Source organism: Xyrauchen texanus, chromosome 10 (genome assembly GCF_025860055.1).
Source record: "Xyrauchen texanus isolate HMW12.3.18 chromosome 10, RBS_HiC_50CHRs, whole genome shotgun sequence".
Taxonomy (NCBI): Eukaryota; Metazoa; Chordata; class Actinopteri; order Cypriniformes; family Catostomidae; genus Xyrauchen; species Xyrauchen texanus.
In genome coordinates, this window is record NC_068285.1 from 24759614 (window position 1) to 24786131 (window position 26518).

The 26518-nt window shown below is 40.6% G+C and overlaps 1 protein-coding gene across 2 annotated transcripts in view; it reads right to left on the minus strand.

Annotated features, from left to right (window-relative positions):
- The window catches only part of LOC127650848 (transcriptional repressor p66-beta-like), an 85519-nt gene continuing 59001 nt past the window's right edge, over positions 1 to 26518 (minus strand). For both annotated transcript variants that reach the window (XM_052136485.1, XM_052136484.1), the window contains exons 2-11: positions 17599 to 17958; positions 16657 to 16786; positions 16406 to 16537; positions 13158 to 13283; positions 12418 to 12588; positions 10284 to 10650; positions 9663 to 9865; positions 9472 to 9582; positions 8731 to 8941; positions 1 to 4650 (exon numbers count right to left, since the gene is read on the minus strand). In XM_052136485.1, coding sequence (XP_051992445.1) covers positions 4514 to 4650; positions 8731 to 8941; positions 9472 to 9582; positions 9663 to 9865; positions 10284 to 10650; positions 12418 to 12588; positions 13158 to 13283; positions 16406 to 16537; positions 16657 to 16786; positions 17599 to 17957 — 1947 coding nt within the window. In that variant the 5' untranslated portion in view covers position 17958 and the 3' untranslated portion in view covers positions 1 to 4513. The remainder of the gene's footprint in view (positions 4651 to 8730; positions 8942 to 9471; positions 9583 to 9662; positions 9866 to 10283; positions 10651 to 12417; positions 12589 to 13157; positions 13284 to 16405; positions 16538 to 16656; positions 16787 to 17598; positions 17959 to 26518) is intronic.

A 26518-nucleotide genomic window follows, 5' to 3' on the forward strand; every position in this document is an offset into this window, starting at 1 on the left:
AACTGTTCCATCCTTTATTAAACATAGCTTGCAAGTGATAAATATTACAAAGTTATTTCCTCCAAAATTAGCTTATTCTTTTTTCAGTCAATGCATAATTGTTGTTAGTCAACCGGCAGTAATCAAACAGCATTTTTTTCCATCTCCATTTTAGACAGTTAAATATCAAGGATGTGCAAAAGGTCTGGATTAAATGTTCTAAATGGAAAAAAAAAAAAAAAAAAACTTGACAAAAAGCACTTCTTTTCCTTGACTAAAATCAATAATTAAGCCAATCTCCAGTACTTCATTTTTTTTTAAACTGTACACTTTTAATGAACCATAGTTCTCTTTTACAAACGGATGTCAACATATTGCCATTTGCTTAAAAATTCAAACTGGGTAAACTGCAGCTAAGTCTATTTAAAAATATTTTAAATTCACATAAAATTTTCAGAAATTATAATTTCAACCCTCTCTCCCACTTCAACAGAATTGACCTGTATTTGCAAACAAACAAACCAAAAAAAACAAAAATCAGGAGAAAAAATAATCTCAGCAAAAGAATGACACAAATGAAAGAGCAAAACAATGCTAAATATCACATGGAGAGAAGTAAACCCAAGCACTAGAACTACAGAAAAGCTGATTGTCCAGTCAGAGAATTATGGACAGTGAATCCATGAAATGAAACTTGAAAAAGAATATCAAATAATGTAACAAACCTTAGAATCAATACTTGCATGAGTGCAAATTGTCCATCCATTTTTTTGTGTTATGATTTAAAGGCTGAAGGCAATAAGCATTGGAACAGTCAAAAACAAACGGAAACATTTTTTTCCCATCGTATACAATGTATACAATTTTCCATTAAAACGAAATAAGAGCATTGTGATTTCTTTCCACAGAGTGGGGAAAAAAAAACAACAATAATAATAAAAAAAATTGGGGATATATCGAAGAAAGTTTGTACTGTAAGAAATTCAAAAACAAAACTTTACACAATCTCCTCTGTAGGGTAAAATGCACCCAGTAATTTCACTAAATGTAACATTATTGAGCATTTTACATTTATGATGATTGCTTTGGATTTGGTCAAGAGAGGGGTAATACTGCCAAATGTTTCATCCAGTCCATTTCCTTTAAGACCAACAGTTTGTGTGGGAAATCTCAGATAAAGGAACTTTTTCATTGAACAGCTACGTAACTTCAACGTTTGAAATAAAAAGAGGTAACCAAATAAGTAACAGTTGAGACTGTCTCATCATGTGCCAGTCCAAAGACTACAGAATGGATCAAATGCTCCACCAGAACAATGAAATTTTCTTCTGCAAATACTACATACTACAAAAACGTACAGCCGGGGAGAAAATGCATCTAAAGAGCTCATTCAAAAACAAGATAAGTATAATCCCATACATTTTGCACATTTGTTACACAATAATACACAGTGATCACAAAACAAAATGACAAGCTTCACAATATTCATGGCTTTTTGTTTGCTTTTCTACACAATATACAACCATTTTAATTTCATTTCATTATTTTTAATTCAAGGGAGAAAAAAAGCATATGTACAATAAGTCATTTTTACTTCTGACCTAGCAAATATCGTGTCATCATCTGTTCATACTTTTTTTTAATTAAATTTGATTTTTTACTCCTTTTTTTCTTTCTTTTATTTAAATTTTTTTTAAGAAAACTGCTGAAATTAAACAAGCAAACAAAATGGAACTTAACTGAGGAGTCAAAGCAAGTTAAACTTCAGAATTCCAACTTTCTTGTAAATATGAACACAGGTATATGGATCCTTCTAATATAGTCTGCAAGAGAGAGCAGGAGAGAGAAATTAGTTTTACTATAAACACCAAAAGTTCAAAAGAAAACAAAAATCATAATATTGGACAAAAGATAAAAATCATCCCTTTAAAATCATCAAATACTGAACAGATCGACAAAGAGGGATTGATTCATCATATTTACCAGACAAAAATAATGTAAACATCCTATCGTCTAATATTGCACCTGTAAATTTAATCCAAGGTAGCTTCAAAATCATTTTGTTCAAAGGTTGCATCGTTCTGCCACAAATCAGTGGCATTATATAGGACACCATTAAAAAAAACATTCCAGTGATCAGTGTTTATACACATGAACAAAAGAATGCTGTGCACAGCTGTCTTTCCATTAATTCACCGCTTATAGAAAACATTTTAAAACTCTAACACATACATTGACCTGGATGGTAGACCTCGAAAAGTGATTTCCAAAAGTATCAACCGTGTCAAATGCTTAGGATGGAAAAAATATAAGTGCTTAACATTTTGTCAACAAGCAGATCTTAAAACCGTAGATTTGTCATCTTTATAATCATCTCATGACCCATGTCACAGAAAATTGGTGAACTGTCCTAAGAAGGTTTCTAACAGGAGTTGATGATAATGCATACTAAATCAAACCAAGACTACAAGCCAAAAAGAATGCAGAATTCTCCTGCACAAAACTAATTTAATCACTAATACTGCATATTGACTAAACACTGCTTGTATCGTCACTATGGACACAATTCAAACGGAACCACCTGATTGACACCAGGAAATCTTACATGACTTCTGAAACAAATATAAGCCTATAATTACCGTACCATAACTTGAAATTTAATCATTTCAACTTTAGGTCGAAAAGAGAAAAAGCAGGTCTCTTTTGAAAACATGAAATTCAAAACACAATACACAAAATTAGCTTTCTCCAAACTCTCTCCGAGACTTCTGATGGCATCCATACCTTAAAATCCTGTGAGTTCAAACATTATTGTCCTCTTTTTTTTTTTTTTTTTTTTACCATTTTTTCAATTATTAGGAAAAAGTGCTCCTCCACAAAGAGGCATCTCATGTGCATTGCTTTAACACGATGATTGATCCTTGTCAATGCCTTCTGTTAAAACTCACATTAACAATCTATGCATAAACCAGATTTAAAATAATTCCACGGTTAGCCATTTCAATGATTATCGTCTCCCGTGGCATTGTACCTTTCAGATACATGACCATTTCGGATGGAGACGCCGCCCAAATAAAATAATCAAGAGCATCAAATAAAGACAGGGAGGGGAGAAAAACAACAACACCCAAGCAGACAAAAAAGATAAAAAAATCCAAAAATCAAAATGAGTCCATGGTGATGAAACTCAACAGCTTCATTCTTTGCGGTGCAGTGAGACACGATGTTGCCACAAAAGAAGTTATCTGGCAAGCTGAAATCGCTGAATCCTTTGAAAGAAGGCATTTGAGAGACATGGGAGATCCTACTTGTGGCCACATACATATCAATGTTGAGCAAAGTAATGGGCCTCAAATTTTAGTTTGTACATTCACCAGCAGGGGACTCGTCAGTGCCAGTGCAGGTCCTCTCTGCTCTCTCCCCTTCTGGTGTAGCCCATTTCAAACACACTTACATCCATTCCTCTGTGTGCAGTACATCATCTACCATCAGTCTCACTAGACGATCTGTTGATAACATTGGGTGTTCTGTATTTGTGTAGCCTTCTCAAGGCAGAAACAACAATGACCAGATCAGCACCATTGTGCATTGAGGATCAATCAAATCGATGTACAGGAGTCGGTCTCAGATTTTCTGAACCCAACTGAAAAAAAGTTTCTTGTCGCAGATTGTAGTTTCAGACGCGTGACACTTAAAAGATTCATCTCTCGCAGATAAGAACATTTTACTGGCATAGATCACTCAAAAGTGAAAATTGTGTCATAATTTCCTCGCCCTCGTTTTTTTTCTCCAAAACTTTGTTTCTTCAGTTCAACACAAAAGAACATGACAGCCACACTCACCATTCAGTTTCATTGTATAAAAACAGTATGCAATGTAAGTGAATGGTGACTGAAGCTAACATTCTACCTAACATCTCTTTGTGTTCCATGGAAGAAAGTCATACAGGTTTGGGATGACATGAGCATGAGTAAAATATTATAGACTTTTAATTTTTAACTGAAGATACAACAAGAGTGAATGCGTCTAATTTTACAGGGGCGATTGAGGGAGGAGACTTTAAATGAAAAAAAAAAAAGTGTTATTTTTAAGTGACCCTGCAATCTGGTATCCTCCCTCTAAAAAGAAAAAAAAAAAAGTGTAAAAAGGGCAGGAAAATAAAAGATGCAAAAACCACTAAACCTACTAATAAGAGTAATAAGAGTAACTGTAACAGAAGCAACAATAATACTACTAATAATAACTGTGATAAAAATAGAAGTAGCAATAACAACAGCAATAATAAGTTGAGATAACAATAAAGAGCTTTGCTATAGTAGGAAACCGAAGTTTGAGATGCACTGACAGTCTGGTGTTTATTGTCTGGCTGATTGAGCTGTTCTTATGGGTTAGTTGGGTAGGCACACGGACAGGCACTGCATGCGATGGGGTGATGGTGTGCGTGTGTGTTGGGGAAGCGTGGTCAAGGGGGTGTTCTGATGTAGAACAGAGGAGTGGTGGGGTATCCGAGGGTAATCTGCAGTCCCGTCAGGGCTCATTTCTGCCCGGTGATGGACTGGGATATGGAGCGTGGGGGAATCATGTCAAGCAGATACTCCCGTTGACGGTCCGCTAGGCTTGATGCCTTATGGCCCCCAATGGCTCCCGGATTTAGATAGGCAATATTGAGACCTAAGATAGATGGGACACAACAGCAAAGACAGACAGACCAAAAGTTTAAGAAGTTGTAAAAATGCCATGTAACTCAAGAATCATACTTTGATGATTTACCTTGATAATGTAACTGTGAATATTACAATTTACTTTGTAATACTTGCTATGGCAACTGTATGCTATATTCAGCCTACAAATCCAAAACAAACTGGGAACAGATCCCATATTAAATTATTTGTTTATTAGAAAATGAAGACCTAAAAATGTATAATTAATATATTATATACATTTTTTATATATATATATATATATAAAAAAAAAATTTTAGGGATGTAAAAAATATTGTATCAAACAATACGTGCTATATCGTATCGAGAGCGCTGTATCATACAATACCAAGCAATAATTATTTATTTTTTTATAAATATATAACCTGTAGTGTTCAGTACTGGAAATAAACACATAACCAGTAGTGTTAATATGGCTACTGCTTAGGATGTATTTAAAACCAAGCAATGCAACATTGACAGTGGCAAAACAGTCTCCTCCCTGGGAAGCTACTTTATTATAGAGTTCAGCTTTTTTTGGCAATGTTAGACACTATTGTGTCATTTAAGATTTAAAATACAATTGTGGCAAATTATTGAATAAGTTGAAGCAAAACGTTTGTGGGCACTGTTTTTGTTATAATTGCATCGTATCATGGGACTATACATCGTATTATGAAATTTGTGTATCATTACATGCCACCCACCCACCCACAAACAATATTGTGTAGGTCCCCCTCGTGCCGCCAAAACAGTGCCAACCTGCATCTCAGAATTACTCTCACCACAATTGTACAGAGCGGTTATCTGAGTTACCGTAGGGTTGCACGTTATACCAGTACTAATGAAATATCGCCATACCAAAAAATGTAAAACGGTATGATATCATCTTGTTGTGAATTTTGCTACCATATTTGCTACCATATTTTGCTACATACATTTATTTATGCTGCCATTAAATAAATGTACTGTAATGTGGGAGTTTTGAGATGAAACGAAAGACCATTTGATAATGACCATTAAATAATAATTAAAAAATAAAGTCTCGATACGGCCAAGTAAGATCATTAAACAGCAGAAGGATGTCGTTTAATGAAATAATATAGTCACATTCGTGCCACAGAACGAATGAGAGGCTCCGTCCTGCTCAGTCTTCCACACACACACACACACACACACACACACACACGGTCCAATAGTGTCCATCTGCAGAGCAGTGCGTTTAGTGTATAACTGGCTGTAAACTCACAAATGACTGTTTTCACCATTGCAGCTCGGAGATTTCAGGTCACATGTCGCGGGGAAGCAACAATATCACAAAAGCAAGTGTACTGAATATCAGCATGTTGTGATTTTTCTTTTGCCTCAGGTAATCAGATTTTTTTATTTAATGTTGTCATTAATACTGTAAAGCTCTGATGTGCAACTTTTTTGTTTTTTTACAGAAATATATACATTTTTAATGGCTATATATTGTTGAAAATTATTATATTTTCATTTGAGTAAAGCTGTACATAACATTTAAAACATTAAACATGGAATCCAGAAAAATTTAAAAAAGCATAATTTATACCAATAAGACATACAGTTCTTTTAGTCAAGTATGTGTATTTTTATAGGGGCGGCTGTGGCTCAGGTGGTAGAGCAGGTTGTCCACTAATCCAGGGTTGGCGATTCCCGGGCAAGACACTGAACCCCAAGTTGCTCCCAATGGCAGGCTAGTGCCTTGCATGGCAGCTCTGCCATCATTGGTGTATGAATGGGTGAATGAGAAGCAGTGTAAAGCGTTTTGAATACCGCTAAGGTTAATAAGGCTTTTTTTAATTTGTTGCCTAAGTATCGAGTTAGTATATAAACTGAGGTACCAGGGCTGGTATCGTACCGAAGCCGAAATTTTGGTATCGGAGCAACCCTACTGTAGACTGTCAGTTAAACCAGTCTGACCATTCTCTGTTGACCTCTCTCATCAACAAGGTATTTCCATTTGCAGAACTGCCACTCACTGTATGGTTTTTGTTTTTGGCACCATTCAGATTATTTCTGTAACTGCTGATCTCCTGGGTTTTTCACACAAAACAGTCTCTAGAATTTACAGAATGGTGCCAAAAAAATTACAAATCCAGTAAGCAGCAGTTCTGTGGATGGAAATGCCTTGTTGATGACAGAGGTCAACAGAGAATAGCCAGGATCGAACTGACGAAGTCTATGGTAATTCAGATAACCGCTCTGTACAATTGTGGTGAGAAGAATATCATTTCAGAAAGCAATTCTTAGATGCGGGTTGGTGCTGATTTGGCGGCATGAGGGGGACCGAAACAATATTATGCAGGTGGTTTTAAAATTGTGGCTGATCGGTGTATATGTATGTGACCAAAATGATGAAACACTAAATCACATAAAATATCATTTGTAAAATTAGCTGAGAGAATTTTATATGCAAGCAAATATGGACATTATAACAAATACAGTAAGTATTCACACCCTTTGCTCAATACTTTGAAGCACCTTTGGCACAAATTACAGCCTCAAGTTTTTTTGTGTATGATGCTACAAGATTGGCACACCTATTTTTGGGCAGTTTCTCTCATTCTTCTTTGCAGGACCTCTCAAGCACCATCAGGTTGGATGGGGAGCGTCGGTGCACAGCCATTTTCAGATCTCTCCAGAGATGTTTAAGTCTGGGCTCTGGCTGGGCCACTCAGGGACATTCACAGAGTTGTCCCGTAGCCACTCCTTTGTTATCTTGGCTGTGTGCTTAGGGCTGTTGTCCTGTTGGAAGATGAAACTTCGCCCCAGTCTGCAGTCCAGAGCACTCTGGAGCAGGTTTTCATCAAGGATGTCTCTGTACATTGCTGCATTCATCTTTCCCTCGCCCCTGACTAGTCTCCCAGTTCCTGGCGCTGAAAAACATCCCCACAGCACGATGCTGCCACCACCATGCTTCACTGTAGGGATGGCATTAGCCAGGTGATGACCGGTGCCTGGTTTCCTCCAGACATGATGCTTGCCATTCAGTCCAAAGAGTTCAATATTTGTTTCATCTGACCAGAGAATTTTGTTTTTCGTGGTCTGAGAGTCCTTCAGGTGCCTTTTGGCAAACTCCAGGCAGGCTGTCATGTGCCTTTTACTGAGGAATGGCTTCCGTATGGCCACTCTACCATACAGGCCTGATTGGTGGAGTGCTGCAGAGATGGTTGTTCTTCTGGAAGGTTCTCCTCTCTCCACAGAGAAACGCTGGAGCTCTGTCAGAGTGACCATCAGGTTCTTGGTCACCTCCTTGACGAAGGTCCTTCTCCCCCGATCACTCAGTTTGGCGAGGCAGCCAGCTCAAGGAACATTCCTGGTGATTCCAAACTTCTTCCATTTACGGATGATGGAGGCCACTGTGCTCATAGGGACCTTCAATGCTTCAGAAATTTTTCTGTACCCTTCCCCAGATCTGTGCCTCGATACTATCCTGTCTCGGAGGTCTACAGACAATTCCTCGGACTTCATGGTTTGGTTTGGTTAGCTGTGGGACCTTATATAGACAGGTGTGTGCCTTTCCAAATCATGTCCAATCAACTGAATTTACCACAGGTGGCCTCCAATCAAGTTGTAGAAACATCTCAAGATGATCAGTGGAAACAGGATGCACCTGAGCTCAATTTTGAGTGTCATGGCAAAGGCTGTGAATACTTATGTACATGTGATTTTGTACATGTGATTTATTTTATTTTTAATAAATTTACAAAGATTTCAAACAAACTTCTTTCACATTGTCATTATGGGGTACTGTTTGTAGAATTTTGAGTAAAATAATGAATTTAATAAATTTTGGAATAAGGCTGTAACATAACAAAATGTGGAAAAAGTGAAGCGCTATGAATACTTTCCCGATGCACTATACACCCATAAAAATTCTAATTTAATTGATATCGGAATTAAATCGAGAGTTTGTGAATCAGAATCGAAACAAATCGGTACATCGCTATCAAAATCCAGCCCTTGTCTGTTGACATTTCTTCAGCACTCATTTGTGTTTAAATTGGGATTGTGAAGCCCTACTCACCAGGGATGTTGTAGATCTGCCTGCGGCTGTCATGCTGAGCCCGACTGCTGCTGCCACCACTGGTACTGCTGCCGCCGCCGCCACAGCGCTTGCTTGTCATACCCAGTAGCCCACTGGCCACCGAGAGCTGGGAGGCCTGTGCAAAGTTAGAGAGGACACCTCGTGCTGAGCTGGACAGACCCCGTTGCATTGCAGCCTGTGGTTGTGGAGTCTGAGAGAGGAATTGAAAGAGGATAAGTGTTAAATTTCATTACACCTCTAGGTATCAATAAACTGGTAATGCCATTGCATAATTTTTAATCATCAGTCATTAAAATCAATGACTAGCTTAAAGGCCAGATAAAAACAGCCATTATATAATACATAAAAACACGCCCACAAGATTAAATGAGTCTGTATACAATGACAGTGCTGTCATCTTACTCTGCAAGAGCGACACAGAAGCTGCATATATTCCATATATTAAATGTGAATTTATGACTATAGCAACAATAAACAATGACTGAACAAGTGAAATTATATATAAGAAATTACACATTCTAAAATGTATATGGCTACACAGATGCTGCATTTAATTTACAAAACATCTTGCATCAGAGACACTTTTCATACTGGAGGGCTGAGGTGGGTCAGATATGGCATATTTAAGTATGGCTTTTATGCAACATTGCCTTTTTATACAGAATATGGATCCGACACAAAGCTTTAACTGGACTGTGAAGATGCCTTTAAAGTGCACACCTGTCGGAGGGCATGGTGTCTGATCATGGTCTCCGCTTTGCTCACACTGGGCACAGTCTGGGCAGAGCTGGGGGACAGAGCAGCCTGCTGCTGCAACCTCTGCTCGATTTCCTGACAGGAAAGGGACAGAAAGTCAGCCCACAGTTCAAGATACTACAAGCAGTAAACTAAAAGCGGAGATATCGACTGACCTGTTCCTGCTGTAGAGCTTTAACGAAAGCATTCTTCAGCCTATTGGTGTGCTCGGCCTTCAGGGCCTTCTTCTGATTGGAAGTCATGCACTGCTCGCAGAGGATACGGCCACTTTTCTCCTGCTTCCAGTGCGGGGTAAAGTCAGTCCTGCACTGAGCACAGAAAAACGGCTCCATATGTGGCAGTGACCCCCGCATTTTACCTAAACAATGACAAAAACAGAAAAGTGGCAGTTCAGTGACAAACAGAAATAAATTTGATGGCTGGAAAATCCTAATTTATGTTAACATTAACCGCATAGTTTTACTTACTATTTCAACCTAATGTAATATCCTATTGTTCACTCTCTCTTTCGTCCTGGGTCAAAACTAATTTCTCTTTAAAAAACTACTTGATCAATGAAAATAAATTTGAATGACAATTTATATTATGTGTGGACAATATGTAATTAGATACAAATATAACAGATGGAGATAAAAAAATAAAAATAATTAACCAAAATATGTAAATTAGGGGACCCACATATGAATTTTAGAGTAACAATCCAATGTCACACTTTCTTTTCTCCAAAGGGATGACAGCAAAGAATCCAGAAGTGCGTTATTGTTTTACACTCTTACCCTGACTATCAATGACACTCTGCACCACCTCCTCCAACCCCACCATGTAGATGAACTCAGAGTTGGCAGCAGAGGGCAAGAAGTGCAGCAGGGGTGCTGGAGGTTTAGGTGGAGGTATCTCCAGTAAGGTCTTCTCCAGCTGCTTGCGCAGGGCTAGTTTAGCGGCTGCTTGGCTGCTGGCCTGGTCGTTCAGAGAAGCGACACTGGAGGCACTGGATAGGGTGGAGGGGCTGACAGCACCGACCCCAGTCACACCCACCCCAACCCCAGCCACGCCAGCTGCTCCTGCTGCCTGCATGTGTGCCAGATTCATGTAGATAGCCGAGGAGCCTGAACGCTGAGAGACCCCCACCTGCTGGCTAACAGCCTGCAACACAGAGCAAAAGGGCAAACATCAGTAGTCTGTTTATTATTTGTTCTTTTCATATTCAATTAATTATTACAAATCAGGGAAACAAAAAAATTACTTATTTAATTAATCATAAACAAACCAATAAAAAAATAACAACTGACTTTTCGTACTTTCGATTTAATATTCAAGTGAAAAATAATTTGATTCAGTCTAAAAAGAAACTATAAGAGGTGAAAAATTTATTCACACATGTGAATGACCCTGAAATGCTCCTTTTTTCTGATTGGCCAACCTGCTAAATTTTTTGTTCTTCCTCAAGGCCTTGAGCAAAATAACAGTTAATTGCCGTTACATTTTTCAGATCAATGTGTCTCAGTCAATATTACCGAAATAATGAAAATAACAATAAATCCACATGACTATAGAAGCATAGACCTACTACACTGTAAAGAAATAAGATTAATTTCATGAGCGAGCTCTAACAGGGTGCTTGGGATTGAGCGACTTGTTCATGAATTCTTGTCTCTCAAAAGCTTGACCAGTGAAATAAAAATCAGCATATAGCGTTCAGATTTGTCCGATAATAAGGCACACAATGCTGTCACGTAGAAGCCTACTTTTCTACGCCCAAGTAGGCTAACCATATTCCCATTTAAAAATATGGGGATGGTCCGACTAATCTGCAGTTGGATCTTCAAATCATAGTCCTATCCACTGTTAGGTAAATACTTATTGTCTTATATTAAATGTATTAATATCTTCCTATATATTATTTAAAATTGACTGTTGTAGCTGTTATAATTCAGTGCCATGAATGCAGCCCATGACTTTAATCTGTCTGCTTAGATGTGACCGTTAGACTGTATATTTCCTGAACCACATTTAGTTTTGTTCATCGCACTGCAATATGAAAAATGACAATAAACCTGACTGAAGCAGCTCAGGGTATTCTACTAAAATAACTGAGAATTATCGTAATGTTTGCATTTAGATTCAATGCAAGTATAGCCAGCCCAGGGAATATAATAGAAACAGTGCCCGACTTTTTTTACCTTTTTTTTTTTGTTCTTACACTTTTTGCGCTTCATCATGCTGTAAACACTGAAGCATATTAGCATAACATTTATTTTATTATTATGTGCCATTTAGCACAACATATATTTCTTCCAAGATTTTCAGTAACAGTCTTGTTATTGGACATTTTCACTCTTGGATTAAATTAATCATGGCCGATTGTGAATAGTGAATTTCTACAATGTATCTGTAACTGAAAACTATTGATTTTGAATTATGTTGCATCCACACCACTAGGTGTCACTGTAAGTCCAAGATGACAAACAAAAATTTACTGAGAGCACCTTTAAAACAGAATAATAATTATTATATTATTATTTGAAATTACCATTTATGTATATTACTTGCATTACATTTTTTTTTATATGCTTGCATTCAAACTTTTGAATATGCTTGGCAACAATGACTCTTGCACTGAAATAGTCCTGTGTTTTTAATTTGCTCTGAATAGGCAAATTAAATTGTAAAGATTAAAAACAGAGACTATCCAGCAATATCAAATAGCTTTGCTTCATGTACTCCATCTTTTTAAATGAGGGCAGTATTAATGTATTAAATGAGGTAGATTTATCAGACTATTAACTTCACAGAAAAAAATCTGAACTACATTGTAAAAAAAAGTCCAATGTCAACAAATTGCAGGGATAACAAACAAAAAACCAATTCAGACTTTAAAGAGTTTAATGTTGTGATTCGGATTGACCGTACCTGCTGATAGCTCACTGTGTTACTCAAACCACCTGTGGAGGAGCGGCCCATACCAGGTTTGGAGGGCACTCTCTGACCTTGCAGCTGGGCAGGGTTGGGTGCAATAACCCGCTGTGACATCATCATGGGGGGCAAAGATGCATTGGCAGCAGACCTGATTACTGTGTGGCCCTAAGAAAACAAAACATACAGGCAGCGATTAATATACATGTGCAATGCACTTTATGGCCACTAGATGACAGCAGACACTGTAGATCAGATTGCAAATTGTTGGTTGCAACCGATGGATTGGTTTCTACTCAACAGATGGACCATAATTACAAATGGTAACTGTTCTACACTCTTATGCTGATCTTAAGGTGCTGTTTCCATGGCAACCAACAGCAGGCTCTAACATGTTCAGTCTAATATGTACAACATAGAGTATTCATGTGCAGGAAATGCATAATGAAAAAAATACTGAAAGCATTACTTTTACAATAGGATAAATGAGCAGTAATGCAGATTTAAAAAAGACTGAGGGGGTATTTGCAGTCCATTATATTGTTATATAGCATAGAAACAGTAGATCGGATATATATCTGTTTTGTGCAGATACATTTATGTGGCTAAGTATGAATGTACTGTATGTGCATAGACAATCTCCATTGCATGTAATGATTAAGTGAAAATAGGCCCAGAGATTACACACTGCTCATTAGGCAGCATAGTGAAAAAACAAAACAAGAACATTTGTGCACCTGTGCAGTGCGCAGATTCTGAGACTCTGAGTGCAGGCCGGGCCGCACAGGTAGTTTGCCCAGCCCCTGAGAACTGTGCATGGGAGACGGTTGAACTGAAGAAGGGGCATTCTGGACCACCGGCACCTGAAAGAAAGCACAAATGACAGGTCAAAGAGGGTGCCAAGACTGTCAAAATCTAGAGTGGTCCATGGTCCAGTGAGATGGTTTTCATGAAAAAGCTACTGCAAACAACTTCTGTACCACTGGTGGCACCAAACAGAAATGGAAACATTTATCTTTTGGAATTTTGTTGATTGTTTGGGAATTGTAAGGGACATAATGATAATTTGCTATTTTTACAAACATGAAATCCTGCATCAAACTCGTGCCATTAATTGAGGTTTGCAGAAAGCCACCCCCAAGTTTTCTTTTACTGTTAACAGAGCCTAAGGATGTTACACAGACAAATGCGATTTCTCGAGAAACCTATTGCAGTGATAATCGTCAGGATATAGGGAAATTTAATGCATTTATTATTTTTTTTAAAGCTGCTTTAACAATTTTGACCTTTTGTCAAACATACTATATCAAAGTACCACATGAATGATTAGCATATAATAATTCATAGTAATTCACATACAATTAATAATTAGCTAATTTGTATACCCTGGTATTTTCATGGTTCTCCAAGGTACTTCAAAGTAGAGTTGGGGTACTCGAGCTTGGACTCGTCCAATTTTAATGGACTTGGACTTGTCACAGACTATATTTGGGAACTTTTTTTCATTTTCTTTTGACATTTGTGATGCAATTAAATAAATGTATGACAAAACAGAAATGAATGACCACATCTCTGTCTGCATGCAGCTGAATTAGCCACTGAAGCCGTAGATGTAGCCAAAGTTGTTTCACTGTGTATAAGCAAACACAAGCACACACACACACACACACACACACACACACACACACACACACACACACACACACACACACACACACACACACACACACACACACACACAGTCAGTCAACCAATACGCTTGAATGTTACTATAGAGACTAATGTATAACATCGACTACTGAGGAGGATGGCACGACGGAAACATTATTATTATTTTATTTTAAACCACCGGGTAACTTATGCACGTCTTTCTATTTAGCCTATATCTATGACACCTTTGATTGACAATTCTGTTAAATTTATGACGCAAAATTATTATTATTCATGTTTTGCAGTTAAAGAAGAGCTTTGGTATTTAAAGATTTTAGACTGATTGCAGACCAATGCGGATGCTGCTCAAGCAAATATAAATTTTTTAAAAAAGGTTTATCTTCTGCGGCAGCTGCTGCGAGACGTACATGGATGCATCAGGGATTTAGGCACACGAGCAGCACGAAGAATGGCCCTGCATTGTGCGGTTTCCCGCAAATTAACTAGAAAATAGTGTCTGTGTCGACATGGCCCTAATAAAGTGGGCTTTTCCAGTGTTTTTGGATGTAGCATTTGCAGTCAAATCATGCTGACTTAACTCAGCGAGTGCTAATTACTACTGTGTTGAGTCATTAATATGTACTGTATTTTCCCTTGGCAGATAGAGAAAAAAAAAAAGATTCAGACAGAAATCTCAGTATAGACTATTATTTCTTTAGATAGGGATCATTTGAAATAAAACTAAATTAAATTGACAAATTGAAAATTAAGTAGAAATAAAAAATTAAAATAAATTTGAAACAATAACTCCGGTAGTAATGATGCAGCTTTCACTTTCTTTAGTCCATGTTTGAGTGAAGGGGAAAAAGCAACAAATAATTGAAATGTCAACAGAATGCAGTAAGAAGTGTGTTGAAGGACAGTTTTGACTTCATACACCTAAAGCACATGCTTTCATTCTGAAACCACTTTGAAGTTTGTTCAGCAGGATACCAATAATAAAATGTATATATGAAATGCAACAGAGGTGTTTTTGTTACATTTATATTGACAAACTGTTTTTCTTAGTTGTGAAGTTTAAAATAAGATTAAAATATTGATGTCGAGTTTGTTACAATTTTAATTCAGATTCATGAACAGATTCATTCGGACTCTGACTCGACTTGTTATGGACTCAGACTCAACTCGAACTCGACTGCTTAAAGACTCTGACTTGACTCGACTAAGGTGGACTCGAATCCAATACTACAGAGAATCCCAAAGTATTCTGTATGTCCAAAAAATGGTGTTAACATAGTAGTATGCTAAACATAGTAATACCACAATCCCTATTTCTACTTTTTCCTCTCTCACTAAAATCTCAACGAACTAAAAAATGGTCATATTCCAATTCATGTGCGAGCAAACAAGGTGCATGCAAAGTGTGTTGTAACACTTTAGTGTTTATGGGCTGTTCCTGTATTTGGAGAAACACTGGCATTGGACCCAAAGACAAAACATCTCAATGCTACAGTACACCAGCAAACATCACACAGAGATGTGATATGAAATCTGTGGGGTTATGGCTGCCCATCTTACTTCTCGTTACCCCATTTCACGCCCACCAGCAACTAACGTCCTTTCAACAGAAGAACGATTTACCTCATCATTTTGTCCTGGCATTGATATACAGTAACACTCAGCTGGTCATATGCACAGGTTATTTTGCTTAGTGCTAAAACAGTGAAGGTGAATGTGCTGTACAGAGGAGCTGCAGTGTATATGAGGAATACAAATACAGCCAGATTTAAGCAGATTTCCCACTGGTGGACCATAAGCACAGAATGAGTGGTTGCTTCAGTGACTACAAGGTACTTGGGTGCATGAAATTACAAATAAAAATTAGCAAAATACTTGAATGAATATTATTTAATGCTCATGTTGCTTTATAACCTGTATCCACTCCAGTGACCTAAATTAATATTCACAAACCAAGTGTTCGCCATAGTAGAATTCATAAATTCGCACCTCTGTCCTGTCTGACTGAACCTTGGAACGCTTGCAGGAACTTTAGTGTATTGTACCAATCTAAAAGTTATGCATTTGGCAGACTTAAAGTGCAAATTATATATTTTATGTATATTCCCAGGGAATGGAACCCATGACCTTGGCATTATTAGCATCATGCTCTACCAGTTGAGCTACATCAACTCAAACTTGTCAATGTAGTACATTGTAATGCATGTGTTCAGTTAATAAACTCAAAAACATAATTTTCAAGTTTCTCCAAGTGGGGTGGCATAGTTGGTGCCTGGTGTAGCAAATGGTAGTAAAGCAGAGGAAGTACGGTTCTGACCTTCTGCACCACGTTCTCCTTCTGCATCTGACTCTGTCTCAGTTTCTTCAGGAGCACCAGCTTGGCCTCCTCCAGCCTGAGCTCCTCTCGAAGAGCTTTGATCATCTGCTGCCGTTCCTCACCAGTCTTCCCCTGCAGAAAAAATGCGAAAACAAGAAGTGTAAGACATAAGCAAACAGATTCACAAGACCAACTCAAGAGATGGCAAACCAGTCGAAGATCTGAGCTCCTCTATGGGATAGATGTAGTACCTTGAACATCTCCAAGTTAGCTTGATGCAGTTTCTCTTCAGGGTGGGGCGTGCTTCTGGGGCTGGAAGCCTCGTTGTCTGATAAAATTATAACGTCTGGTGATGGAGTGCGTCGCTCCCGAATAATTTCACTGAGGAACACAAAACAAAGATCTTTGAATAACCGAAGATTATTAATAACATAATAACATTTTCCCAGAAATCCTTTGTTAAACCCAATAACTGAATTTGGGACAAATCATAACGGATTCTGAAGTGAACATTTTGAATTACTAACAGAGGCTTGGATGCATCATTTGTTTTGAACCAGCAATGGCAGATTTTGATCGGTCGAGTAATAGTCATTCCATGCACAAATCTTTTGGTTTTTATGACCATACTCAGTTTTTCAAATGTACTTGTTCATTGAAATGTTGTATAGAAGCAATATCACTTAATTGAGTATACCTTTTACCAATACCTTTTTGGAACTCACAGATAGGGCTGGGTATCAAGTTCGATACATTTTAGGCACTGAATTTATTCACACACAATATATTTTCCTGGATAACGAAATACCCTACGGGTTGAGAATGCATTGATGAAGCTTCTTTGCCAGAGAGAAGTTGACAACTGTTGTAAAGCCATCTTTCAAAAAGTTTCATTTGAATTTTTGGTTAAAATAAATACAAAATACAATTCAAAGTTTGAAATCAAGGTGACTTGGTTTATTGTGTAAGCTTAACCCTAACCATGTTTACCGAAATTTATCCCATAGCCTTGTACCTAGCGTACAACCAGCGGCAATACCGGTGTTCGGCGTTTTCCATAGAGCACCATAAACCATTTTTTTGTCATCGTTTAGGAACCGGTATCGAAAAGTTTTGAATGATACTCAGCCCTACTCACAGATTCAAAATGACATTATAAGTAAATGTAATTTTCTCCTCTCTCATAATCTCACCTTCTTCTGGCACTCATGTCCACTGGTTCATCCACTATATTTTCCTTCCCATTCTTGCTAGGTCCTCCGTGGCCCCCGACTCTCAAGGCTCCATTCATCTTCTCCTCATAGGCAACTGCTCCCATCAGACCCTGACTGCCACCAGGGCCTTTGCCCTCTGCCATGGCTGCCGCCACTGCTGCCCCCTCCAAGGCGGCGAGATCCTTGCGTTTGAGTAGAGCCAGCATCTTCAGCCTCTCCATGGCCTCATGACCGTCCATTTTCAGGCGCTTGGCTAGGGCCTCCTCCCTCTCATCCGGCGCCTCCAGACCCCGCTTCAGCAGGTTCAGCCTCAACGCCTCCTCAGACATCCGCTCCATCCTATTAGAGAACCAAAAGAGAGAAAAGATTAACTCAAGGTCCCAAATTTCAGTTCAGGACCGGTCACGCTAGCTACACTTCGCGCTCCATTCACTCACATTTAAACGTTTCGGATGCTCCTATCCTAGTTCAGTTCCAGATTATCCAAAACTGTTAGTCAATTTTACGTTTCAATGATATAACAAATCAGCAATAAAATTGAAACAACAATACTTACAAATGTTGGTTCTTTAGCTCAAATCATACTAAAATTATTATTATTATTTTAGGCTAGTCCAATAAACAAAATCTATCAAAAAGGCAAATGACCTTTTAACTGAATGGTTGGACTATTATTCCTATAGCTGTGATACTGAACGCTTTTCCCATAAATTTCCTCATCCTCCTAGTGTTGCTGATGTCCCCTACCTCATTATGAAGAAAATCCAATGATCTTTGAACACGTTTCTTAATCTTTTTCATGATCCATTGGAATCAGTGCAAATTTGTCTGCTTGAGACCAATGCAAATCAACTCCATGACTCCTCCTTACTTGCCCACAGAGCTATTAGTCTGCTATTACTCGTGCTGAGGCCGTGTACTACAGTTCTCAAGAACCAAGGCCTCTCAAAGTTTAATTGATACATTACATGATCATTACATACAAATCAGTGTAACTTTCATGGCTTGGCTTGGCTTGAGGAAATTTGCTTGGGCTTCTAGTTAAGTGGGTTTCCCTGCCTCACATTCAGCTGCTTTTAAGGCAAGAGTCATTTCTGACTTCAGATGCAAAACCAGACCGAGTTTCCCGAAACCTCCACTGACAATATCCCTGCCTGATATAAAGTGGTCACAGAAAGAGGAGACTTCTGGAATCACATTTCTGGCTCTAGATTAATGTGGTTGGGGATTCATCTTTTACCCAAGAACACTAATTACAGGAACCTTTTTCTCTGATGTTGAGTAGTGTTACATTTTTACTTTTTTAATTAATTTGAAGATGAAGCATGTAATTTTTTTAAATACTTTCCCCTTTACCAGCTTACCACACAAAACTATGTAATTTGATGGTTGATTCCTCCCAAAACTGAAAACACTGTGGCACTTTCAACATTGCTATTTGTTTGAACATCCCAATCACCCCGACATAAAATTAATATTATAATTAGTATAAAATTAATAGTGTGTTTAGGGTGGAAATCTGTTTGCATGACCAGTGACAAAGGAGTGTTCAAGAAACTGTTCGAAAACATTTCTGCTTTAGTCATAATTCAATTTTCTGCCTTTTTTAAATCAATAATACGAGTAAAGAGACAAAAATTGATGGAAATTAAACAGAATTGGGAATGACAAGTTGCATTCATCCATTGCCCACATTTGAACGTTACAGTATAATATTTCAGATTCAGAGCATGTGTGTCAACCACTAGGCAACAACTCCAATGTTGAAAGCAGTTTTGAAGCACAGCAAGTCTGTTTTGGGAGACAGTGACAGGAAACTGTAGTGCAGGAGATGGACCTAAAGCATTCTTGCTAAAGAGACAGCCTACACACATTTTGCCTCCTAAAACTAAATTTATGCAATGATGGGACATATCAAAACCACCAATTTTAAGTGGATTGAAAAAAGGTCCAATAAAAAGCCCAATATATAATTGTACTAGAGTTGTTAGATTAAAAAAAAAAATATATATATATATCTCTCAAGTTTTTGTTTTTAATCTAACAATAGGCATAATTAAATATCAAGAACTGTTCTTAATAGGATTAAAGAAATATAAATATTCAGCTTGTGAGACTCTGGTTGTTCAAACAATAAAAGGTGTTTATCACACTTACAGTGTTGTAATCAAGTTACTTTGGAAAAAAACAACAATACTGTACGTTTATGTTTGGGGGTCCTAAAGGCTCGTTAATGGAAGTGTTCAGAAACCGGAACCAGAATCAAAAAATAGTTTTTGTTTCCCGTCAATAAACTGTATACCACATGGTTAACCGACAGTCTGAAGCAGCATTGACATGTGTTTACAGAAGCACCAGATGAGGCAATCCTTACTGCTGCATTCTTACAGTCAGCCATTAACTTCCTGTTCTCCCCTCCGGACAAAAGCACAACTCACCACAAAGGAACACAACAGCCAGCCTACAACGTGATTGAGCGACTGTCTGTCATATATACACACACAGTGTATATATGCTCCCATGTAATCTGCACATATAAACTGAGGGTCATACAAGCTCAATTGCCGAATTTGAGTGTGTGCACACATAAGACTCTGCTGAGCTTTGGATATGTGTCATACACCACAGATCAAAATGATCATGCGTGTTTTTTGTCGACTTTATTATTTAGACATGCTTGAGCAGACCCTTCATGGCCAGAGGGCACAGAGAGCCCCCCCCCCCCACACACACACACACACACGGGGAGTGTCTGGACAGTGAATGTGCAGACTCTATGCAGGCTATTGTTTGTGGTGGAACCTCTTTATCTGTGTGATACATTTGTATGCAGAGTGTGGCTCCAGTCTAAAGGTAGAACATTATCAGGTGCTGCTCAGCCCTTATGTCTCCTCAACATACAGTTTTATGCAGGTTCACCTTTGCTTCACAAGTCCAAACCAAGGAATAACAATTGCACTGTACACAAAAATACAAATATTTTTACATTGGATAAATGAAAATGATATTTTCACCTCTTTAAAAAGATACTTTATCAGACAAAACTGTACTTTATATTACCTCATGTTATTCTCAACCTGTATGACTTTCTGTTCTCCATTGAACCCAAAAGGAAAAAAGATTTAATGAAGGTTAATGGTGACAGAGACAAACATTCTGCTAAACATCATCTTTTTTTTCTTCTTTTTCCTCCCCAATTTATGCCCAATTCCCAATGCGCTCCAAGTCCTCGTGGTGGCGTAGTGACTCGCCTCAATACGGGTGGCAGAGTACGAATCTCAGTTGCTTCCACAGCTGAGACTATCAATCCACACATATCATCATGTGGCTTGATGAGCGCGTTACCGCGGAGACATGGCGCATGTAGGGGCTTCACGCTATTCTCTGCGGCATCCACACACAACTCACCATGCGCCCCACCAAGAGTCAACCACATTATGGCAACCACGAGGAGGTTACCCCATGTGATTCTACCCTCTCTAGCAACCGGACAAATTTTGGTTGCTTAGGAGACCTGACTGGAGTCACTCAGCACGTCCTGAATTCGAACTTGCGACTCCAGGGGTGGTAGTCAACGTCATTACTTGCCGAGATACCCAAGCCACCAAAAATCATCTTTTTGTGTTTCACATAGGAAAGTCATACAGGTTTAGAAAAACCAAAGGGTGAGTAAATAATGTCATAATTGTCATTTATGGGCAACCTATTAATTTGCCATTTCATATAGGCCTATTAATAATTGGGATAGGAACCAAGAACTGGTTATTATTTAGAAACAGTACCATTAAAAATACAGTAACCGTTCTCAAGCTTGCATTTTCCACTGATGAGGACAAAACACCTTATTGAAATTCAGTTGACAGGGTTTCCTGCAGCGCTATTCAGCGACAGCACTACACCTTTTTAGGGCTGGGTCTTGCAGCTACATCATGATACGATACATATTGCAATACACGTCACAATTCGATATATCATATCATGGTTCGATTTCACTTGTAATTTAAATTAATTTGGGTACAGTTCAGATATAATGTTCGTTTTGCTTGCAAACAGTATGAAAAAAAAAAAAATCTTTCAGCTAATGCTGTTATTCATTATACAGGTGATCTTCTAACTTGTTAAATTATGGACATTTACAAATGTTATTTTATCATTTGTTTTTCATCATTTAAGTGACATTTTAGCATTTTTGTTTTTTTTTAAATGTAGTCAATTACATCAATAAATATGGTGTAATGAAATTGTATATATTATATTGCATATATACTATATATTGTTACATGTTTGTTATTTACATGCCTAATTTGTACAAGTGCTGTTTGAACAAGTGCTCTGACTGCAATGAAAATATCACAATATATCACAATACATGGATCGAAGTATTGATACAATATCACAAGAAAAAGTATGGCAATATATCGATATTTGATTGTATCGACATAGCCCTGCACCTCTTCTGAATCAATGTGAAACACAGCATTACCAGAGTGCTCTTGAACGACAATGCCAATTTGAGCCAGTTCTTTCAAATTTACAGAGGGACCATGAGCAGTGTAGTCCAATTCCCAAACGAATGATTCTTGTCAGTTCTTTGAATCTTCCATGGGATACATGGAGCATGACCAGTGTAGTTTGACTACTGAACAAAAAATGTTGGTTTTTAAATGTTAAAGTATGATTTTACCATTTAAGTAACCGTAAAAATGTATATTATGTTTAACAATAGAAAACATTACACTGTTATCTATTCTTAAATTACAGTGTAAAACAAGAATCTGACTTTCCCTGCGTGACCCATTTCATGTTATTTCATAACATTTTATGGGAATTATGTTATTATATAGTTATGTACTTTGAGGGGTTCTGTGTTATAGTTTAAGTTGTTTAGTTAATGTTTATTGCATTATTTTAGTGTCACATTTGTTACCCTGATGGAGCTTTGTGTTCTTTTATGAGAGGTTCTCTCGTATTGCGTAAGCTAGCTTACGCTACGGGAAAGATTCATCTTTTCTGAGATATTGAAGCCAAAAAATTATCCTTAATTTTTGTATCCATTGTCAACGCAGTGCGGCAGCTGCAGACCTTGAGCGAGCTAGCTAGCGAGCTCATAGGTTGCTCTGCGGCAACTGCTGCAGCCTATAGACGAGCTTGGGCGAACTCGCGATCCAATGAGAGGCGTCCGCGCTCACTGCATCAAAGCCCGCCAAAATGGGCATGACTAGAGTGCATATAAGCTTAGTTCAGTAGGCTGGAACCCTGATTTTCATCTCTTCAGCGAAGCTCTCCGCGATCGCTGACCTGGAAGCCGCGTCGCCGTTTGAGGGGCATCTAGCAAGCGTGGACAGCGCTAGAAGAAGCCGGCCGTCTCAGCCACCTTCAGCCATCCTGCGAAGCTACGCCATCCGACGACGTATCCTTTTATTCAGCAAGCTAGTTCTCACGAACTATTCACAAAAGAGTACGAGCGTCTTTTTCAAGATGCCTCGCTCCACTTGCGCCTCATGTCGCGCCCTTCTCAGCACAGGAGACCGCCACATCATCTGCGCTCTCTGCCTGGGACTGGGGCACGCAGAGCTCGCCCTCACTGAGGGCGGATGCGATTTCTGCGAGGAGCTACCGATGTCGACCCTGCGGGCTCGACTCGAGCGGTCAAAGCAGAAACCGCCACGCCGCCTTACCCTCAGCCGCGCAGGAAGAAGCGCCGCTCACAAAGGCTGCCGGAAACTGTGGTTGAAGCGACTGCCTCGCCGGAACCTCTCCCTCGAGCATCGCTTTCACCCTCCCCGCCCCGGGACGCGCAGTTGCTGCCGAGCAGCCGCGACTGCTGCCATCTCGGATGACGGCGGAGGATAAGGGCCGCTGTTCCATCATGGCTTCGGACAGCGAGGAGTGGACAGGCTCCCAAGCCTCCTCCTCAGCCCAGGAATCCAGCAGGACCCGCGCCGGAGTCGAAGGGGAGTTAACACGCCTCCTCACACAGGCCGTCGACCGCCTCGGGCTCGAGTGGTCACCGCCCCTGAGCAGGCACCCAACAGACTCGACGGCTGCTTTCTTCAAAGCCATCGCCGCTCTACACCCGCGGCCGGGCCGCTCCCTTCCTGCCGGAATTACATATGGAGCTTGCAAAGTCGTGGAACGCTCCTTTTCAGCCAGGACCCGTTCACACGTCTCCACCTCTCTCGCGTCGGTGGACGGCGCCACTGAGAGAGGCTACTCCTCCATCCCCCGGTCGAGGACTCGGTAGCAGCACACCTTTGTCCGCCCTCCGCGAGATGGCGTTCCAAGCCTGTGCTCCCGTCTAAGGCCTGCAGAGCGACTTCCGCCTATGTTGGCCGCGCCTATTCCGCCGCCGGCCAAGCCGCATCTGCTCTGCACTCAATGGCCGTTTTACAGATCCTACAAGCAGACCTTCTTCGGGAGTGGGATGAGAAAGGCAGGCACCCAGAGGCTGTTACTGATCTACGAGCGCGACAGACCTCGCCCTTCGCGCTACCAAAGCTGCAGCCCAAGCTCTAGGTAAGTGCATGGCCTCGCTGACTGTGACCGAGAGACACTTATGGCTAACACTAGCCGACATGGGAGAAGCAGAGCGCTCCACGTTCCTCAACGCACCGCTCTCTCCAACCGGTGTCTTCGGCTCCGCGGTGAGTGGCATTGTTGACCGCTTCTCAGAAGTCCAGAAAGCCACCCAAGCCATGAACCTCTTCCTGCCGCGTCGCTTAGCTCCTCTGCAGGCCGCTCACGTGATCAGCCTCCTGCACGAGCCTCTTCACAGCGCCCAGTTCAACAATCTCAGACTTCTCAGCGTCGACAGGGCGGCCGCCCTCGATCAGCGCTCAGACAGCCGCCGCGAGACCGCCGCCCCGCGGGCCTCGATCTAAGGTAATGCTGAAACCCGAAGCAGCCGAAGTCTTCCTAACTGTGTTGAACAAGCGACGGCTCAGTCCCGCCGCGGCGGACCACTGTCAAAGCTTTACCCCCTGTCAGTCCCCTTCTCTCAGGCTACTACAGTGGTGAATTTAGCAGCCAACAAGCCGGTGACACTGCCCGCTTGCCTGCACTCAAACGCCGTTTTCACGGCGACCCAAATAAATCTTGTAAAGAGCAAACATGTCTTATGTGTAGAAAAAGTGCCCACAACCCAGTGTTCGCCCCTACACACAAGCATAACACATCCCGTGCCCCTATCAGAGCACGCTCTCATAAAGCGATTCACGAACCGCTCGAGCGTCAGAGTCAATGAAGGCGCCCACAAATGCGTCTGCGCGCCCATTCTCTGCCCGCTCTGTCACACGACCAGCCCTATGTGTAGAAAATGTGCCCACAATCCAGTGTTCACTTCTGCACACAAGCACTGCATGTCTCGTGTCCCCACCAGAGCACACTCACATAAGCGGTTATGAACCGCTCGAGCGCTAGAGTCAATGAATGCGCCCACAAATGCGTCGCAGCGCCCATTCTCTGCCCGCTCTGTTACACGGCCAGCAACCATTCCTCTGTGTGTAAGTCCCGTGCCCATGACTATGCTTGCGCATCACGTAACAGATGTGACTCTTTCCCCATTCATTCCAATCGGAAGTCACTCACAAAACAGCCTGTTCATGCTGTCTGCGAGCAATCATGCATGAACACACTAAACGCGCTCACACATTTTGTTCAGCTCTGTGTGCGGCAATCAGAGCTGAATTGGCCATTCACCCTCTAGCGTTACGCTTCAAAGCGTGGGAAGCTATTCCAGGGATATCCAAGTGGGTGTTAAGCACAATACAACAGGGCTATTTGCTACAGTTCGATCGCCGCCCCCTCGCTTCAGAGCTGGCTCGAAACCACTGTGAACACGGAAGCAGCGTGCATGCTTCGTTCAGAAATAGCAAGCCTTCTGTGCAAAAGGGCCATAGAAAAGTGCCACCCTCTCTGAGCTGAGTCGGGGCTTTACAGCCGTTATTTTCTTGTTCCCAAGAAAGACGGCGGCCTCAGACCCATATTAGATCTCAGGGTTTTGAACAAGGTGCTTGCAAAAGACCGTTCAAAATGCTTACAATCAGGAAACTCCTCGCGCGATGTGCGCCAGGGGACTGGTTTATTTCTCTCGATCTGAAAGATGCATACTTTCAGATTCAGATAAATCCCGTCACAGGCCATTCTTGAGATTCGCCTCGACGGCCAGGTTTATCAATACACCGTCCTTCCGTTCGGCCTGTCCTTAGCACCCCGTACTTTCACGAAGTGCATGGATGCGGCGCCGCACCCCTGCGGAGTCAGGGTTTGCGAATTCTGAACTATTTGGACGACTGGCTGATTATGGCTCAGTCACATATGGAGCTTCTGTCTCACAGAGCAGTTCTCCTCAGCCATCTGAACAGTTTGGGTCTTGCAGTCAATTGGACCAAGAGCTCACTACAGCCCAGTCAGACCATTTCCTTCCTGGGAATAGAACTAGACTCCATGGCAATGACGGCTCGCTTATCTACACAGCGCGCACGCCGTGTTCAGCGACTAGCCGCATCTTTTCAGATGAACAGCCTCACGCCTCTGAAGAAATTCCAGAGAGTGCTAGGTTACATGGCCTCAGCCGCAGCAGTACTTCAGCTGGGTTTACTGCACATCGCCCGCTTCAGCATTGGCTAAACACCGCAGCGTCTCGCCGGGCTTGGGCCACAGGCCGCCAGCCCATCAAGGTGACTCAGACCTGCATATCAGCTCTGCAGCCCTGGACAGTGGCCGAATGGTATCAGCGGGGAGTGACAATGGGAGCTGTATCTCGCTGAAAAGTCATCTCGACAGACGCGTCCAACACGGGTTGGAGCGCGGTCTCGCGAGGGCTCTCCGGTTTTCGGCCTATGGTCAGTTCAGGAAAAGCTCCTTCACATAAATTGTCTGGAAATGATAGCGGTCGAGT